The 19,082-nt window shown below is 58.1% G+C and overlaps 1 protein-coding gene across 1 annotated transcript; it reads left to right on the top strand.

Moving 5' to 3' along the window:
• Positions 1-4,915: 4,915 nt before the first annotated feature.
• LHX4 (LIM homeobox 4) lies at positions 4,916-17,755 on the top strand. Its single transcript, XM_051806798.1, has 6 exons — positions 4,916-5,076; positions 11,452-11,623; positions 14,652-14,854; positions 15,024-15,178; positions 15,741-15,912; positions 16,003-17,755. Exons 1-6 carry the CDS (start codon positions 5,001-5,003, stop codon positions 16,398-16,400), a joined length of 1,176 nt encoding a protein of 391 aa, XP_051662758.1. The 5' UTR covers positions 4,916-5,000; the 3' UTR covers positions 16,401-17,755.
• The last annotated feature ends 1,327 nt before the right edge of the window (positions 17,756-19,082 follow it).

The raw sequence follows: 19,082 nt of genomic DNA, 5'->3' as shown, positions 1-19,082 counted from the left end.
AATCATTAAGGAAAATGGTTGTTTTCCAGAGCCAGGGCTGGGGCCATCTGCTCTCCCGGCGCTGCCTAAATCCCCCTGTAACAAATTCATTGGGATTACGCTGCCCTCCCCTAATCCTGGCCCATCCCCCCGCGTGGGGGATTTAAAAGGATTAGAGCCCGGCCGATAATAAACTTTATTAAGGGGGAGGGGGGGTGTCAATCCGATTTGGAGCCTTTTTCTTGATATCTTCACTTTGCCCAGGTGGGAGGCGAGGGCTGGCAGGAAGGGGAGGGGAGCGGCTGGCTCCGCTCCTGCCCAGGCACGGGAGCTCTGCCCCCTCCATCCTTTCCTTCCTCCCTGCCCTTGAAATGAATTCCCTTGTTCGCTCTTTCCTTCTTTAATGCCTGTGCGTGGTCACACCTCCGGGGGCTGTGGTGCTGGCACCCCGGTCCCGCCACTGCTGGCCCACTTGGCCTTGGCCATGTCCCTTTGCCGGGTACTCAGGGGCCTCATCCCAGCGTGGAGGGGGGGCTGTGTCCCTCCAGCCCTGCCCACCACCGGGTGATGGATGGGGAAGGTCTCATCGCTGCTGCCTCCTTCTCCTTGATTTCCCTGAGGGGTTCACCCCCAACATCAATAACCTCCCTTGCACCCCCTCCCCGCCAGCTGCTCCCCTGTGGGGGACGGAGGGATTGCGGCGTGGGGCTGCCCGCGGTTACCTCAGCCCCAAAATATCTCCGTGGGAGTGCCAGGGGTGGGCAGGGGGGCGCTGTAGGTGGGTGCACGGGGGGCTGCGGCAGGAGAGTGTGGGGGATTAGGGCTGGGGAGGTGGGCGCTGCCGGAAGGGGGTTAGCGGGATGCCCAGATTAGCACCCCCGACAGGCCCGCGGCGTAAAGCCCCGTGCACGCAGGAAAAAGAGAGTCTAGTAAATAGACTTTCCGTAATCCTGTTTGGTGCAGTCCCAATCCTCCCGGCCCCGGCTCCCCGGGCTGTGGCACCGGAGTGTCCCCCTCCAACAGCTGGGGAGCCCCAATTCAGGGCACAAAGGGGCCAGTGCAGGCAGGAGGCTGCGGCAGAGCTCGGTGGCCCCCACACTGTGTCCCCCCCTCAGGGTGGTGACTTGGGGACAGGCCTGGCACAGGGGGAGCATCAAACTGTGCCGTGGCCACACTCACAGGTGGGACAGGCTGTCCTGGGGGATCCCCACACCAAGCCCCGCGAGGTGCCCTCCCCGACGGAGTTACCCCTTCCCGGCACTGCCTCGAGCCGGGGGGTCCCTGGGGCTAATTACTCAAATGGCCTCAGGCTGGCGTGAGGCGGCCGCTGTTCCCTAATACAATTTACCCTCAAGTGCAATTTAATTTTCCACGAGGCCGGTGGCCGCCCCCCACACACACCCAGCCACCCTCCCACCCCTTCGGCGCTCGCTCCCTCCAGCCTTGCCCCTCTTCCCTTTCCCTCTTCGGCGCAGGCAAGAGCCTTTCTCCGCCGGCATCCCTTCTCCACCCGCGCTCCGGCCGTAAAATCACCGGGGGTTCGCTGAGCGCCAATTAATTTTCAATTACAATTAGTGACGCCCCGTGCCTGCGAGGGGAGAGGCTTTCTCCGGCTGCTGGTGAGTACCCGGGTCTCAATATGCCTGTCCTCGCTCCAGGCCACCCCTGGCAATAGAGATGTATGTGGGAGGGGGTAATTACTGGGATAAATCAGAAGTGGGGAGTGGTGGGGGCTTATGGTGCTGCGGCCGGGGCTGCTCAGAGGGGAGGTGGCCCCATGCCTAAGGGTGTCTGTGGCAGCTTTGTTGCTGTAAGGATGTCTCCCCTCTTGGGCTGGGAGAGCTGGTTTTGTCACATAAGGGGACTCTAGGGGGGCTGGGCTGAGACCTGACAAACTCACTGCACGGGTGGCACAAAGCCTGGCTGTTGGCTCAGCTCCCCAGTACCTCCAAACCTACTCGGAGTTTGCTGACGAGGGACACAGCTGTGCTTGCACCGCCCAGACTGGGTCAGGAGTGGGTTTTCCTTACACCCCCCACCCCGAATTCTGCCGTGAAACTCCCCTGTTGCATCAGGGAACAATGCACCGATGTCCCCCTCGGTGACACGCTGCCCAAACCAGCCCCAGTTCCAACGTGCCCAGTGCTGGGGCGCAAAAGGGGAGGCTGGGTCTGTGTCTCGGCACAGCTCTGGGGTTTACCCGCATTTTATTAATGATTAAGCCCGGTAGGGAAGGTGCAGGAGCACCGTCCCTGCTCCTCTGTGGGTTTTGCATCATTGCCTCACACTGCTCGTGTCTTCATCCAGCTGCAGGGCCAGAGGGGTTTGGGCAATGCCAAGGTGGAAGTGGGGCAACTGAGCGGGGCCAGACCCCCCCAGACTGCCTCACAAATGCAACCTGATGAAAATTATGACATTCAACTATTCTACACCGCCCCTCGGCTCTGTTTTAGCTCTGGGAGGAGGAGAAAGCCTGAAAGGGGGGCCTTTCACACCCATCACCTGTAACCTCCCTCCTTGGGCAGCACCAGGGAGGACCCAGCAGCATTTTGGGTGGCACCGAGGGGGTTTGCTGGTCAAGAAGCTCGTGCCCATCTCCACAGTCCCCTCCTCCTCATGTGCTGAGATAACTATGCTGGGGAAAGAGACCCAAAAAGCCCAGAAGTGACCTAGAAAACACCCAAAGAGACCAAAAAAACCCCCCACCAACATGAAGAACAGATGGACAGCAGGAAGGACGGAGGGGAACAAAGCAGTGCTACAAGGAGAGGAAGGGATGAAGGCTCTGCCGGGAAGATGTGGTGAGCCGTGAGCAAGCAGGGGGGAAGATGCTGGTGGGTTATTTTTTTTAGTGGTGGGAGCCCCCCCTGCAGCACGATGCTCCCCCCAGGTGAGGGCTCGGCGCTGTGCGACTCCCTGTGCCCACTCATCGCTGCCATGAGTGATCCCGAGCGGGGCAGAGGGGGCTGGATCAATCTGGCAAAGCAGGAAAAATGAATGAAAATTGAATTCCCCGAGGAGAAGGGGGTGGGGGGAGCTCTTATCCCGGCTGAGAGATAAATCAGAGCGTGCCGGAGAGCTGGGGGACTGAGATGACTCCCAGCAGCGGTGGAATAATTAGGGAAATAGGTTGGAAATGCAAAGCAGCGGGACAGGGAGGCGATGGGGCAATGTCCGTCTGTCCGTCTGTCCGCACATCCGGCTAAACTTCTCCCGTAAATCTGCCCTAGGGACCCGCCTTTCTGCCTGCTGGGAGCCACGCTCCGGCTGGCTGGGGACTGGGGGGGACGGTGACCCCTGTCCCGAGGGGCTGCGGAGCGCAGGTGGCCGGGGGCGGCGGGGGCTGGTTGTGCTTAATACACTTAAGAGCCGGAGCTTGATTTAGGGGAGAAGGGGAGGGAATCGGATGGGAGAGGATGAGGTTCATCTCCAGCGCCGTGGGAAGTCGATTTTGGGGCTCTGTGGAGTGCAGGGTGAGCCATCTCCTGCAATGAGTGTGCACCAGTCTCTGCCCAGAGGCGTGAGATGAGCCCGACAGGGTATTGCTTGTAAAAATGAAGATTTGGGGGTCAAAACTCAGCAGCTCATAGAAAAACTTATTTTTTTTTCTTAAGGAACCCTCAGGCTTAATACATTTTTTAGGTTCTATTACTTTTATTTTTAACCAATTATTCCCGAGCCGCTGGCTTGTCCCACACGCACATTTCCTGACGGGGTGGTTCAGGGTTTTTTTCAGGTGGGAAAAGCCTTTTCCTAATTCGCATTTCAAAGTGGAAATGAAGGCATGGAAAGGGCACGCGTGCTGCGGGCGGCTGGGTGAGCATCCTCCCACACCCCTCCCAGCACTGCCACGTGTGTCACCTCGGGGTTTCCACCCTGCCCAGTGCTCTAAGCACCCCTCGGCCAGGCAGAGCAGGGTGTCCCAGCACATCGGGGCTGTTTGGCACCGTTGTCCCCGAGCCGGTGACACAATGAGCACCAGGAAAGGTGATGCCCGAGGCACCCACTCTGGCTTAACTTCATCTGCGTTTCACTGAACTTCCTTGCTCAGCCCTTTGCCACCAGGTACCGCCTCACTGCTGTCCCTCTGGTGGCACAGGCTTTTCCTTGGGCAAAGTCCCGTGAGGGTCCTCCTGGGAGCCATAGCCACGCCGATCCCTTTGCCCCGTGGCTTTGGCATCACCACCCTTGTGCCAGCTGGGCTGTCAGACTGGGCATTCTGTGGACTTGGGCTGGCTCTCTCCATGCCCAAGTGTGTCCCTGAGGGAGCCACGATTGGGAAGGGCTCCGGGTGAGTGTTACAGCGCCCTGTGGAAGCAGAGCTTGCCATGGGAGTTACCAGCCACTGGACAATAACTGGTATTAGGAGGTACCAGTCACCGGGCAGTAACTGGTGTTGGCGTGGTAGCAACGGGATGGCGATGTGCCAGTGTCTGCTGGAGCAAGGAAAGGTGCCCCCCTGACTACGCCCCCATTCCCAGCAGCAGGAGGGACAGGGCTGGAGCTGTATGCCCAACGTGGGGACTTGTCAACACCTTCCATGGAGTGCGAGAAGGTCCTTGAGCCCGGACAGCAGAGATCGCGGCCTTTGGCTCTTCACTCTCCCAGCAGAGGCTCGGCCGGACAGAGCTCCCTGGCACCGGACAGGACCATGTCGCGACAGCGCTGTGTCGCGACAGCCGCTGGAGGCCGGCCCGGCCCCGGGGCACCTCGAGACCCCGCCCCTTCCCCGCAGGCCCCGCCCCCGTGCGCAAGCCCCGCCTCCTCGTCACTAGGCCCCGCCCCCTCCGGCGCGGAGCGGGCGCTGATTGGCCGCGGGCGGCCCGGCCCGCCCCCTCCCCCCTGCGGGCGGTGACGTCACGCGCGCTCCCCGCAGGGGAATGAATGGGAGGCGGCACCGGCACCGGGACACCGGGACACGGCACCGGGACACGCCACCTCCCGCCGCCGGGCTCCGCCGGCCCGGCCCGCCGCTCTCCCGCCCCTCTTCGCTCCCCTCCGCCGCCCCCCGGGCCAATAAAATGATGCAAAGCTCCGCGCTCGCTGCCGAAGGGGCTGTCAAGGGGCTTCCCGAGATCCTCGGTGTGCCGGTGCAACGTAAGGACCATTTTCTCTTCTCTCTCCTTCGCTCCGTGCCGCAAGGGCGGCCCCAGGCCGGCGGGGCCGGGCGGGCAGGGGCCGGCGGGGCAGCGCCCTGCGGGTGTGCAGGTGCCTCCGCTCCCGGCCGCTCCCGGCTCTGCCCTTCCCGGTTGTTTTTCCCAGTGTGTGTAGCACCGTTAATGGACGTAAAAATTTGGAGCGCGCGGGAGGGAGAGCCGTGCCCCGGGGGAATGCGGGCCCGGCCCCGATGGGGAGGACGGTGCGGCCGCGGCTCCGGCTGTGCGTGTACAAGTGCGTGTGTGTGTGTCTGTGTGTGTGTGTCTGTCTGTGTGTGTGTCTGTCTATGTGTGTGCGTGGCCCCGATCCCCTCCCGGCCCCGCGCACCCCCGGCCCGCAGCCCACGACACCCCGCTTATATCGTTTATCGCGACAAGGCAGCGAACGGCGGCGGTGGGAAGGGACCCGCGGGTGTGCGTGCGGGTTATGCTGGGATGGCGAGCCCGGCCGGGCAACGCGGAGCGGTGCCGCCGTGTCTGTCCAAAAAGCAGCTACAGGTAGCGCGTTCGTGGGGGTGCAAATAGGATACACGTGTGTGTGTGCGCGCACACGGGCAGATGGACCCCACAGGTGGATGGACCCGAGCAGGATACACCGGCAGCCGGCTGTGAGCCATAGAGACCGTCGCCCCCCCCTTCCCTGTAGCGCCGAGCCCCACGCGGGGGGAGCCTATGGGCACACGCATCCCTATGGATACCCCCTATGGATGGCGGGGGGCGGCCGTGGCCGGTGCGCAGGCGAGCAGACGTGGCCTCCGCGGGTATTATTATTATTATTATTATTATTATTATTATTATTATTATTATTATTATTATTACATTTTATTTTATTTTCTCCTCGTTTCCAAACGGTTTCCGAGACCCAGGCCGTCCCTACGGGCCCGGAACGGGGGGACCCCACCGGTGGTATCGGGCGAGGTTCGGCCCCCCCAGAGCGGCACCGGAAAAGTTTAGGGGAGGGAGCCCAGGCGAGGGGGGAGAGCTCGGGAAGCGGCGTGGGGAGAAACGGGCCTGAGCCCCAGGAGAGCCCGGCGGGGGTCCGGCCGCATGTCGGGGGACACACTGGGTAACGGGGGGGTGCGCACCCTGTCGCCTGCCCGCTCCGGGCCGGGTTCCCCCCCCACCTCTCGCCATTGCCCCCCGGAGCCTCCCTCGCCGTTCCGAGCCCTGCGCCGGCCCCCACCCTCCCCGGGCTGCTGTAATTCGTTTTTCGTGGGTGTTTGGTGGGGAGCGAGGCCGGTACCCCTGCCTGAGGCTGCTGGCGGCCGGTCTCCATCCTGCTGGGGGAGGCCTGTCCCCGTTATCCCCCGTTTCGGTCCCGTTGTTGGGCTCCGGGAGGGGGGCAGGTGGGCCCGTTTAGCCGTAATTCAGAGAGGAAGAAAGCAGCAGAGAGGAAGAAAAATCCCGGTCAGGAGCATAGAGCCGGCGCCGGTGCAGGGACAGGGACTGGAACAGCCAGGGTCTGTCCCACGGCCGCATCCCGACCGGTTCCCAGCGGCAAGGTCACTTCTACGGCCTCGGGGCCCCCCTGATTTAGGGAGAAATGAGGTGCCTAAATCACTCTGGAGCAGCATCGCCCCAGCACGGCTCCTGGTTTGGCCCTTCTGGGGTCCACCAAACTCCCCTGCCCGTGACATTGTCGTTCCTGTACCGACTGATGGATGTCAGCAATTAGCAGGAAAGAATCCAACGAGATATTATTATTATTATACTACTACTACTATTACTATTGCTAATATTTTTATATTGCTATTATTACTATTATCATTGTTTATTTAAGTGGGAAAAACAGCCGCAGAAGTAAAATAGAGGAGGGTGGGCAGCTATAAAAGTTTCCATCATTCTGTGGTTCTCCCGCTGCCCCAGCCCGATCCCCGCGGCCGCTGCCAGCTCCCAGCCACCTGCTTTCATGTCGTGACAGCTTTGGGGCCTGATCCTGCCCCAGTTACACAGTACACAGTCCCCTCTGGGCCAAAGGGAATTGCACCTGGACAGGGGACCCCTTCCCAAGGGGGAGCCGGGGTCTCCTCCCAGCCCCCAGCAGCCCCTCGGTATTTCATCGTATGTGCGAGGAAAATCCGTGACATTTTAATTTCTAATCGCTATTAAATCGCAGATTTTCCTCTCAGTTTAACCACCTTATTTAGCAAGAGACTGTGTCCTACAGCATCCTCTTTACATCACCCTCTTCTGCAGGATTTTGGGGAGCTGAGCCCCTCCTCCCCCGCCCCCGACAGACCTAGCTCAGCCTTGCAGACGGGGTTGTTAAAAATAAAATTCCAAATATTATTTATGAATATTGTTTTGCAAATCTCACCGAAGTCAAAACTTGTGCCAAAGCCTGTGGGAACGGTGCCCGGGTGCCGGCAGGCTCTGGCCAAGGGGCTGGAGGGAGGGGAGTGATTAATCGCCGCTGGGAAAGTCGTTTGCCCGCAGCAGAGAAATGAATTGGAGGGTTTTTGCATGCGAAGGAATGATGTTTTCCTCCCCGCAGAAAGACTTTTTAAGGAATCCCCAATGTGTTGCTTTCTTTGGGTTCGGTGCAGGCTCCGGTACCGCGGGGGGAGGGTGTAAATGGGGCCGCCTTTGTGCTCCGGTTTTCCACCCGCATTCCCGGGAACCCTTTCTGCAGCATCCGCGGGTGACCATCCCTTCCCCTTAAAAGAGCAAAACGCAACCCAAAAACAGGGGCCGGTTCGGCACCGCGGTGCCCGGCAGGGCCGGGCTGGGGGTGCGCCGGGGAGCGCCCCCCCCCCGCCGCTGCCCCCACATCCCCCCCGCTCGGTTTCAGAGGGGGTTTTGCGGTCTGAGGGATTACTGAGGCCACCGGCGCGTTTGTTTCGTTTCCATCGTTATTTCTTTAATTTTTTTTTCCCGTCGGGGAGAAGCAGGGCTGGAGGTTGGACCCGCCGCTAATAAATCACGGTGGCGGCGGGGGCGTGGGGCCCCTGCCAGGCCATCGCTCGGGTCCCCGTGCGTGGGAGGCTGCGTGGGGAGGCGGGGGATTGCGGATCTGCCCACGGGTTTTAATGGGATACGGCCAAATCCCCGGCCGGGCAGCCGCCGGCGGGAGGCAGGGAGGCACATCACCCCGGGGAGGGGCGTGACTCCCAAACTTACCCCCCATGCCCCGGGGAGCGGTTTGTATTGAGGCTGCTGCACCCCTGGGGTGGTCCCGGCGTGGAGAGGAGGGGACCCCGCGGCTGTGTCCCCCCCCCACTCCCCGAGCATCGATCAAACCACCCTGCGCACGGAGCCAGCCCGGGTTTGCTGGTGGGCAAAGACAGCAAGGGAGGGCGTTATTCCTCTTGTGTCAATTATATCCATTAACTTTATTCCTATTCTACCAAATAATTTAGTGGAAACGAGCGCAATAAATGCGAGGCAGGGAGGCAGCCGCGTCCCTTGCAAAGCACAAAGCAGGTCGCGGGGCTTGAATTTGAGATATTTTCTCCCTGCAAACCAGTGGGCTGATTGGGACATCTCCTGGTTCCCCTGGCAGCTCCCCCATTATTATTATTATTATTATTATTATTATTATTATTACTATTATTATTATGATTATCATTGTTATTATTATGCACAGGGGGAAGCAGCCAACTGGGTGCGAGCTCTGCACTTCTGTGTGCACACACACACAGGCATCATTGCACACACAGTGCATGGGGTTGGTGCTGTACTTGTGCAGCGAGATTGGAAGGAAAATCGGTCGCTTCTTGGAGAAAAAAAAAAAAAAGTAGTTTTCTCTGGAAATTCGAAGGGAGATGTTGCGTTATCGGCTGCAGTTGTTTGCCTGTTGAAATGGAGCTGTGCTGCTGCTCTTAGGGAGGAGAAAGCTGCTTGTTAGTTGTGAGTGTGTGTATATATACATGCAGGATGTGTGCGTATAAATACAGGCACGTGTTATATAAACAGTCATTTATATATAAAACGTTTCCTAAAGGTGCACTGGCGTTTGTGAAATAACCGAGAAGGATTTCCTCGGGCTGATGCTGAGCTGGTGCCATCGCCGGTGCCAGCGGCTTTTGCATCTCTCTCGAACGGGTTTAACAAATCCAGTGTGGAAAAATGTGGTTGGTGCCCACCTGCAGCCGCGGGGGTGGAGAGAGGGGAGTGAGGCATCCAGGTGTTCTCAAGGCGAGAAGGAAAACAGGGACCTATGCAAGCTGTAGAAATTTTGCTTTTTGAATTTATTCTGCTGTTGTTAATGAGACAGGGGCTGAAATGCCAGCAATAACTACGGTCTGAAGGGCGCTGGGATTGTAACTGTCTAACTTGGGGGATGAAATAAGCTGCCTTCACGTGAGGTACGTGTCAGTACCCCAAAGGATTTTGAAATAATGTTACTTGAGGCTGTAACAACATGATTATTTTCTGTGTTCTTTTTCTCCTTTCCCCCTTCCTTCCTCTTCCCACCTTCTTTCCTATTTCCCCCCTTCTTTATTTCCTTCCTCTTTTTTTTCCTTTTTCCCTCTTTCTTTCCTTTTCCCCTTCCCCTTTTCTTCCGTTTCTCCCTTTTCCTTTTTCTCCCTTGTCCCATTTAATTAATTTTCTCTCTTCTCTCACGCTTTTTCGTTTCTCCTTTATTGTTTTCTTTTTTCCCGTTTCCTTTCTTTCTCTTTCCTTCCCTTTCCTTTTTTTATCTTCTTCCTTTTTGCAAATTTTTCCCCTTTTTAAATATCTTCCCTTTTATCTTTCTCCTTTTTAAAATATTTTTCCTTTTTAAATATTTTTCCTTTTTCAATCCTTTTCCTTTTGAAATATTTTTCTTTTTTAAACCTATTTCCTTTTTATACTCTTCTTTTTTTTTTTAATCTCGTTCCTTTTTTAATCTTTTTTCCTTTTTCACATTTTTTCCTTTTTAAAAACCTTTTCCCTTTTTAAAAAATATTTTCTCCTTTTTTAATCTTTTCCCTTTTTTCTTTTTTATTCTCCCTTTTTCCCCTTTTTCCCTCCCGGTAGCACCCAGGCCAGAGAGGTAGACCCCTCTCCCTCTCCATCGCCTCCCCCATGCCTTGGGTAGCACAGGGACACGTTCTTCAGCCATTCCCATCCCTTGTCCTTTGCAGCCTGGCTGTGCCACTCCGGCTGGGGACAACCCAGCCCCTCCTAAGCCTCCTCAGCATTTGGAGCAACGTAATTCCCAAAAAACACCCCCTTTTCCCCATCGGAATTTTCTGCCAGCAGCTTCAGGCTGGGGAGGGAGCAGCCCTTGTACAAACCATCTCTCCTGCTCTTACTCTCCAGCTCTGGGCATGGTGGTGGATTTTCCCCCAAAATCCATCTGCTTTCATGTGTGTGGGTCAGCTTTATGTGCCTGGCTTTTACCGTGAAATCTGCTCCTGCAGACTCTTGCTGTACCTCCCATTCATTCCAAGCTACGGGCAGAGAGAGAGAGAAATATCCAGCTCTCCAGATCTATGGAAGCTGTGTATCTACAGGCGAACGTTGTGTAGGAATCTGGATGGCCAGGGATACCTCTTGCCATAAGAAAAGCCTTCCTTCTGCAAGCCTTCCTTCTCACACTCCCACAGTGTGAGAGGCTGGATGTGGGGAGGGCTGGATGGAACTGGACCTGATACCCCCGGATAGCTCTGCTCCAGCTTGGCCTTGCTTCATCCCACGTTTTCCAGCCGTTTCCAGCGACAGGAGTCCGTAACACCCTGGCTGGATGGGAGAAAGCAGGCTGTCCCCATCACAGGAAAACCGGAGTCCAAAGGGATGCTGGACCATGAAGGATGCAAAGGCATGTGGTGCCCTGGCACTGCGGGGAGAGGGGCACCTGCAGGAGGGGCCGGCATGGCCAGCACGGGTGGCTCGTGGTCCTCGGGATGCAGGGGGAGCGGAGGGGAAGAGACTTTTGTCCGTGTTGACAAAGCCTTTGGCGGTGAGGTGGAGGTGTCCTGCACCCCCGGGTCACATCTGGGACCCCACAGCTGAACCCCTGGCCCGTGGGGACCAACAGGCTGCGTTCCTCTTTGGGGTTTGTGAGATGCCTTTCCAGAGGGAGCGAGAGGCAGGCAGGGAAACAGGTGTCAGGGAGAAGGACACGGTCTGGAAAACGGGGTGCAGAAAGGAAAAGCATCACGTGTGTGTGTCTGTGTCCAGAGGAGCCGGTGGGACCGTGGGCTTTGCTGTCCCAGAGGGTTTTGGCAAAGGCCGGCAAAGGCAGCTGTGCTGGGACATCTCCTCACCCCACAAAGCCCTGGCATGTGCCCAGGCGGGGCTTTGCCAGCCGGGTGGGGGCCCCGCGGGGCCGACGGGGCTGCGGGGGCTGACGCTGCTCTTCTCTCCATCCCTCTCCCCCCCTGCCCAGAGATCCCCCAGTGCGCCGGCTGCAACCAGCACATCCTGGACAAGTTCATCCTCAAGGTCCTGGACCGGCACTGGCACAGCTCCTGCCTCAAGTGTGCCGACTGCCAGATGCAGCTGGCCGACCGCTGCTTCTCCCGGGCCGGCAGCGTCTACTGCAAGGAGGATTTCTTCAAGTGAGTACCCCTCGGGGGCACAGCCCCCCCGAAAGCGGCGTCTCCCCTCCTGAGAAGCAAACACACAACCTATTTTTAAGCATAATTTCGCCAAAATCTTCCTACGCCTTTCGTTGTTGTTTTTGTTGTGAACGTGAAGGGAATGTTGGTGCTTTACAGCTGCCGCAAGCTGGATGCTGGCTGTTGGGATTTAGCCATCTGAAAGCCCCAAATCTCCCTGATGCTCCTGTGCCTCCCCTGTGCGGGTGTTCAGCCCCTCGGGGTGACAACCTGCGGCGGTTCGGCAGCGGCCCCGGCTCCGCTCGGAGCTAGAGGGCAGGAGAAACCCGCACAAGGCAGCGATAACGCTGCCTGTTCCTTTCAAGTCCTTCACTCGCCTCGCCGCGATTTGCTGATGCTGTTTCTTTCCCTTCACCTTTTACCTCTTCTTTTGTTCCTTTTTTTTTTCTTTTATCCTTTTTTTTTTTTGCTCCCATTAGTGTGAAAACCTCATTTGATTGCGTTGGCAGCTGCCTCTGAGCTGTGCAGTGCCCCAGCCTTGGCGTTTCCCTGCTCCCATGAGACAGGACAACCTGTTCTCCATTAAAAATGGACTTCTCAGTGGAGATGCTCTGGTCCCTGGCTGCCGGTGACATTTGGGAGTTTTTCCCAAGGGATGGCAGAGGGTCACCTGTCACCCCTCACCACCAGCCAGCTAAACCAACCGATGGCCATTACAATTCCTCCCCAGACAGCACTTTACCTGCCTGCCCATCCCCGTGCACTCAGGCCTCCCACATCCCCCACATCTCCTCCTCATCCATCAGGACCAAAGATGCAGCTTGAATTTCTCCTTCCCAGCGACGGTCAAAGCAGCCGCTCCAGCCTGGGTAATAACACTTCACTTCTGATATTTTCCAGCCTATTAATCTCCAAGTCATTTAAATAGTCGCCCAAAAGGTGCGGGTAATCAATGTTAATTGGAGTTGAAAGATCAGTGACTTTCTCAGATGAGGTCCTGCCTGGATTATTTGGTGCCAATCAATAGCAGCTCGGCGCTCGCCCGGGCACTTGCCTCACCTTTCCTTCACCGCTCATTGATTCCGGGGAAGGGAACCTGTGGAGGACGTGAGGATTTCGGCTTAACTTCAGAGGCAGTTGGAAATGCGGGAGCTGCTTCGGAAAAGATCAGATTGATTTTTGATTTTTATCTTTGTTTTCCCTCCCCTGAATCGTAGCTCTTGGTCCCCAGCCATGGGTGTCTCTGTGCTGGGACAGGCCATTTCCAGGTGGTGTGAACCCCCCCCCCCGGGATGCTGGAGGAGGTGTTAAAATGGCTTTTGTAGCGTTCTGTGAGAGGGGATGGATGGGCAGAGGGAGGATGGAGGCTGCAGAGCGGGCACCAGCTCAACCTTTGGAGCAGAAAAGCATCGTCTGTCTGTCCTACCCCTCCCTATGTACATGCCGGCCTCCCTCCTTCCCTCCATTTGCACCATCCCTTCATTACTCCCTCCATCCCTTCGTCCATCCCTTTATCCTCCATTCCAATCCTCCCTTCATCCTTCCATTTATCCTCTGTCCATCCCTCCCTCCGTCCTGCCATCCCTTTATCCTCCATTCCAACCCTCCTTTCATCCCTCCCTCTCTCTGTCCATCTCCTATCCATCCCTCTCCCATATCTCCCTCCCTCCTTCCTGCCCTCCTTCCCTCCCAGCTGAGGTCTCCCCAGCAGATGTCCAGGCACTCTCCCTTTAGGATACAAATCCAGAAAATGAGGCAAAACAGGGTTTTCCTCCTCACCTTCTACTTCCAACACCCTGGAACAGTGCTGGCACCACTCATGCCCGGTGCCTGCCACCCGTCCCTGGGTGACACCTGCGTGACTTTGGGACTGTCTCAAGGCCCCAGCCTTGGTGACTGTGTCCTGGCATTCCACAGGGCATGAGAGCATGGGTAGCCATGGGGCTTGAGGGTGGTTTTGCACCATCAGGGGATGTTCAGCCCTCAGGGGACAGTGAGAGGTGCGTGGGATGGCTGCACCCCCCGGGCTCCCCTGAATGCCACTGCCTGCCCCTGCCTGCCCCTGCAGCCTTGGGGCCAAAAGGCTTGGGTGTTCCTGGGCTTCCTCCTTCAAAGCAGATTGAGCTGTTTAAGGCGTAGAGGACAGATTATTCCAATAGCTTTCTCACCTGGGCTGCTCCTGCAATGCCAGAGTGACTCCATGGGGTCCTGGGCTCCTGCTGATGGGGGGTTTAGGGGCGCTGCAGGGAGCAGGGGAGACCCTGCAGAGCCCTTGTGGTGCCAATGGGAGGTGGACATCTGCCCCATCTCAATCCCACAGCATCTGTTGCTGAAAACACCAGCGGAATGTCCACTTACTTTTGACTTTCTCCTGTGCTGCCACCACCTCATGACGTGTGTCACCCTCATGCTGTTAACTCAGGGAATTCACTTCTTGGACGCTCCTTCCACACTTCCTGCACCATTCCACGTGTTCCTTGCATGCTTTTTCCTCATTCCTAGCACACTCCTCCCACACCCACTGCATGTGCCTTCCACACTCCTTGTCCCATTCCTGCACACCCCTTTCATGCTGTTTCACACTCCTTGCACATTCCTTGCAGCCGAGCTGGTGGCTTTGCTCATTCCAACACCTGCCCCACAGCAGCCCACCCAATGCCCCTGCCAGGCCCTCGTTATGGTGTAAGAGCCCCATCATTCTGCATTAATCTGGGATTCATCTTGCCAGCGGGGCGGCGTAATTAATTTATTTGGTATTAATGTCGATGAAATATGTACTGTCCTTGCAGGGGAAAATCAGGCAGCCTATAAGCATTAGTTAAAAGAACCATTAAAATCAAACCTTCCTCAGCTCCATTAGGCCGGTCTCTCACTCTGAGGAAGATAAACCCCCCGCCGTGTGAAGTGTCATGCATAATAAGGTTGATTGCTGGTTTAAACTCTGCCCTGTCTGCTGGTCCCGGTCCCATCTCTGCCCAGCAAAGCCCACCTCGCCGGGGGGCTCAGGGTCACCCGCTTCTCCCTGCAGGCGTTTCGGGACCAAATGCACGGCGTGCCAGCAGGGCATCCCCCCCACCCAGGTGGTCCGCAAGGCCCAGGACTTCGTGTACCACCTCCACTGCTTCGCCTGCATCATCTGCAGCCGGCAGCTGGCCACGGGGGATGAGTTCTACCTGATGGAGGACGGGCGGCTGGTCTGCAAGGAGGACTACGAGACTGCCAAGCAGAACGGTAGGCACCCCTCGGGGGCTGCGGGGGGCACAGCACACCGAGGGCCGGCCATGGCTCGTGCCGCTGTGGGAAGGTGTCCCTGCAGGCTCTGGGACGGCTGGATCCGGGGAGATATTCCCAATGCCGTGGGCTGGCAGTTCGGGGATGGTACCGCCTGCTTCACTTGCAGATGACTCCGAGGCGGGGGCGAAGCGGCCCCGGACCACCATCACAGCCAAGCAGCTGGAAACGCTGAAGAACGCCTACAAAAACTCCCCCAAGCCCGCCCGGCACGTGCGGGAGCAGCTCTCCTCCGAGACGGGGCTTGACATGAGGGTGGTGCAGGTGAGGCCGTGGGGGTGCCCCTCTCCACCCTGCCCCCAGAGAAGGGTGACACTGAGGTCCCTCTGGGCTGTCTGGGTGCTGCATTTCAGGGGATGCAGGAGGGGCAGAGGTAGTGGGGTGGCATGGCTGCTCGGGAGGTGGGCTGCAGGGATGTTTGGGTCCTGGATTGCATGGGGGTGTGGGAGATGGGGTGCAGGGGTGCTGGCATGCAGGGTTGCAGGGGTTTAGGGGTGCTGGGTTGTATGAGTGTGTCCCTCCTTGTTGTCCCTCCTTGCCCTCCAAGCTGGGCTCACTGGTGCTGCATCCATGTGGCCCCCCCCTCCCCAGCTGGCATACTGGGTTGCAGGGGTGCTGGGATGCTGGTGTGCCGGGGTGTTGGCATGCTGAGGTGCAGGAGTGCTGGATTGCAGTGGTGCTAGCATGTGGGGTTGGAGTGTGTTGGGTAGCAGAGGTGCAGGGATGCAGGGATGTAGCAGTTCCGTGGGCGTTGGATGCAGGAGCGCTGGCACGCAGGAGTGCCAGGGTGCCGCGGTGCCATCGATGTCCCCATTTCCCGCCCCAGGTGTGGTTCCAGAACCGCCGGGCCAAGGAGAAGCGGCTGAAGAAGGACGCGGGGCGGCACCGCTGGGGGCAGTTCTACAAGAGCGTGAAGCGGAGCCGCGGGGGTGGGAAGCTGGAGAAGGAGAGCTCGGCCGAGGACTGCGGTGTCAGCGACAGCGAGCTCAGCTTCCGCGGTGAGCGGGGCGCCCGCGAGGGGCCGGGGGGCCGCGGGGCCGCCCCCTGCGCTGACCCCCCGCCTCTGCTGTCCCTCCTCTCCCCGGCAGAAGACCAGATCCTCTCCGAGCTGGGCCACAACAACAGGGTTTACGGCACCGTGGGGGACGTGGCGGGCGGACAGTTGCTGAACGGCGGCTTCTCCATGGAGGGGACGGGACAGTCGTACCAGGACTTGCGGGACGGGAGTCCCTACGGCCTCCCCCAGTCGCCGTCCTCCATCTCCTCCCTGCCGTCCCACCCGCCCTTGCTGAACGGGCTGGACTACGCCATGGACGGCAGCCTGGGGCTGGTGGCCCACGGGGCGCAGGGGGTGAGTCAGACGCTGCGGGCCATGGCCGGGGGGGGCCCCACCTCCGACATCTCCACGGGCAGCAGTGTCGGGTACCCAGACTTTCCCACCAGCCCGGCCTCCTGGCTGGACGACATGGATCACCCCCCTTTCTAAGCGCTGCTCGCCCCCCGCCCCGGCCCCCTCGCTCTCCCCCCAGCCCGCAAGCGCAGCACTGAGGGCACCCGCCGGCGGTTGACCTTTCCAGGATTTCCCATGGGAATTGGCCCCGGAGGGCTGCAGGGAGGGGCGGGCAGCACTGGCGGTGGGTGGGGGCGTCTGTGCTCGGGGCGGGGGGCACGGATGCCTTCGGGTGTAAGCACAAGAGAGGTGTCGGCGCACGGGATGCACGGCGAGGACCCGGCGCAGGGCTGGGGCACGGCCGTGGTGCGGGACAGCGGGAGGGAAAGAAGGACAATCAGGGATGGCAGAGTCCGTCCCGGCACCCGCGCCAGCCCCGCAGTTCCCGCACCCCCCAGCCGAGCACCGCTGCTATTTTCAAGAGTTATTTTTTCGATACGGAGTTGAAATGCAACTCGGCGCTGCCCGGAGCCTCAGCAGAAAGAGAAATCTATATTGTAGAAGGGTTTATTTTGCCGGGGACGTGTCGGAGCGGGGCCACTGTCCCGCTGCCCGGAGCGATGCTGCCGGGGAAGATCCTGCCTGCTCCTGGCGTGGTGACCGCGGGGCCATGATTTATCCCTGGGCACACAGGAGTGTTTACGGAGCATCACTGCGGTTTCACCATGGTCACGCGATGAGGAGGAATTAAAAAAACAATGCCTCTGGCTCGGGGTGCCCACTGGCCAAGCTGGGCTGTGGTGGAGCCAGCAGGGATGCTTGGGGCTGGCACCTGGAAAGCAACTGCTTGAAGGGTGGGTGGGAGAGGTGGGCAATGTTTGCTCTGAGGGTATTGCAAAAAATTCCCCCCAAAGGGGGAAAAAGAGTATTTTGTCAGCTGCAGAAGCAGCTGCATGGTGGGGAGTGGAGGGGATTGGGGTGTGAGATTGTCCCTGGTATAGGCCACCGATGTCCTTTGGTGCCGTGGGGCTGATGGCACCAAGGGTGGGTGCAGGCATCCAGGGAGGATTCAGGTGGCTTTGGCACATCCTGCAAGCCCCATGGGGTCTGCTCCTGGCCAGGCCCACCCAGCACCAGCCCCTTGCTCAAAACCCATGTGCCTGTCTCCCCCAGCACAGTCCGCATCCCCTACCCTCAGACATTCAGCTCCATGGATAAAATCCAGCTCCACACTCTCTGCTTGGGGTGCCCAGCTCTGTCCCAACCCCACAGGGGTGCCCCAGCCTCCGGGTCCCTGCCATCCCCTCTGGCTCTGGGGTGATGCTGATGACCCCAGACTGCCATCCATCAGGGAGGGCTGGGGGTGGATCCCCTCAGCTGGCTGCTGCCAGGGGCATTGGGAGCTCTGAAAGCAGAGGGGAAAAAAGAATAAAAATGAAAAAAAAAAAAAAGCCACACAAGAAAGCACATCACTGGTCTGTCCCTGTCCCTCCTTGCCCCTCCAGCTGGGTGCATTGGTGCTGCAGGAGCTGCCCCAGCTGCATCCACGTGCCTCCCCCCTCCCCATCCTTGGATGCTGCTTTGTGCCAAGCCCCCGGCCTTGCTGGCACTGGTGGGGAGGGGGACAGGGGAGAGCCGTGCCCGCTGCTCTCCATCCCCCTTCGACAAGGCCAAATGTCTCCTCCTCCCTTCGCTGTGTAAATTTTGTACAGTTCCAGTGAGAGTCTTGTTTCCTGGGGGGAAAAAAAAAAGGAAAAAAAAAAACCAACAAAAACAAAAACCCAACAAAAAATAATAATAAAAAAAATTTTAAAAGAATAAAACCTTATTTATTGCCATGTCTTGGGGAGAATCGATCCTGCCCAGTGCTCCTGAATTCGGGCCCAGGGCGTTGCTTTTGTTCCCTGCCTCCGGTACATTGGCATGAGATGTGTACAGTCACCCCCTCCGCCGCGAGGGAAAGCGATGGCAAATAAACTCGGGATGCTCTTTAGCAGCTGCTGTCTTTGGGATTTTCTTCCTCAGTGGGAGGGCCGTGGTCACCATCAGCACTGCCTGCTCTGGCACCCCTGGCTGTTTGGGGTCAGGAAGCTGGCATTCCTGTATGGAACAGGTGACATTGGTCATGGTGCCCTGGCTTTTTATAGGGGTGGGTGGGTTTGGGGGTGGGCATCTCCATCAGTGCCACACGGCACCCCGAGGTGCCACAGCTTTCCTGCCACCCCTCAGAGGTGGGAGTTGGTGCCCGGCTGTGCCACCGCAGCGCTCGCCCAGCACAGGTGAGATGGAAGAGCCGTGCCAGGCAGGATGGGGGGGTCCAAGCCCCTCCGTGGGGGCACCGGTGTGTTGGCTTTCTATATTTTAATCATTTTAACATTTAATGCTTCTCAATTAAAGTGATTTCCTGGAGTAGATGCCAAGCTTAGGGCGAATGCACATTAACCACTTTCTGTATCGGTAGTTAAAGGCACCAAGGGATTTAAACAGCAATCCGCAAGGCTGCTGGGGAAAGGTTTGGCTGAATAAAGCAGATTATAAACAATAATATATGTCTTTCTCTCCTCCCCCCCCCCCTGCTTTCTTTTTTTTTTTTTTTTTTTTGGAAAGGCTCCAACCTCACAAACAGACCTAAAGTGCTATAAACATCTCCAGGGCTGAGCGCTCGGGCCCCAAATGTGCTCTCTGAAAGCACCAGCACCGTGGCTGCTGCTTTCCATCCCGGCTTTAACAAGAGTTTTTTTACTACCCAGCGTGTCCATCAAGCCAGGCAGTGGCTGT

The sequence above is a fragment of the Manacus candei genome, unplaced genomic scaffold (assembly GCF_025592945.1).
Source record: "Manacus candei isolate 608988 ecotype Guabito, Panama unplaced genomic scaffold, ASM2559294v1 h1tg000005l, whole genome shotgun sequence".
NCBI classification, from domain to species: domain Eukaryota; kingdom Metazoa; phylum Chordata; class Aves; order Passeriformes; family Pipridae; genus Manacus; species Manacus candei.
Note: the sequence above shows the minus strand (reverse complement) of the source record. Positions and strands in the feature narration are given on the sequence as shown.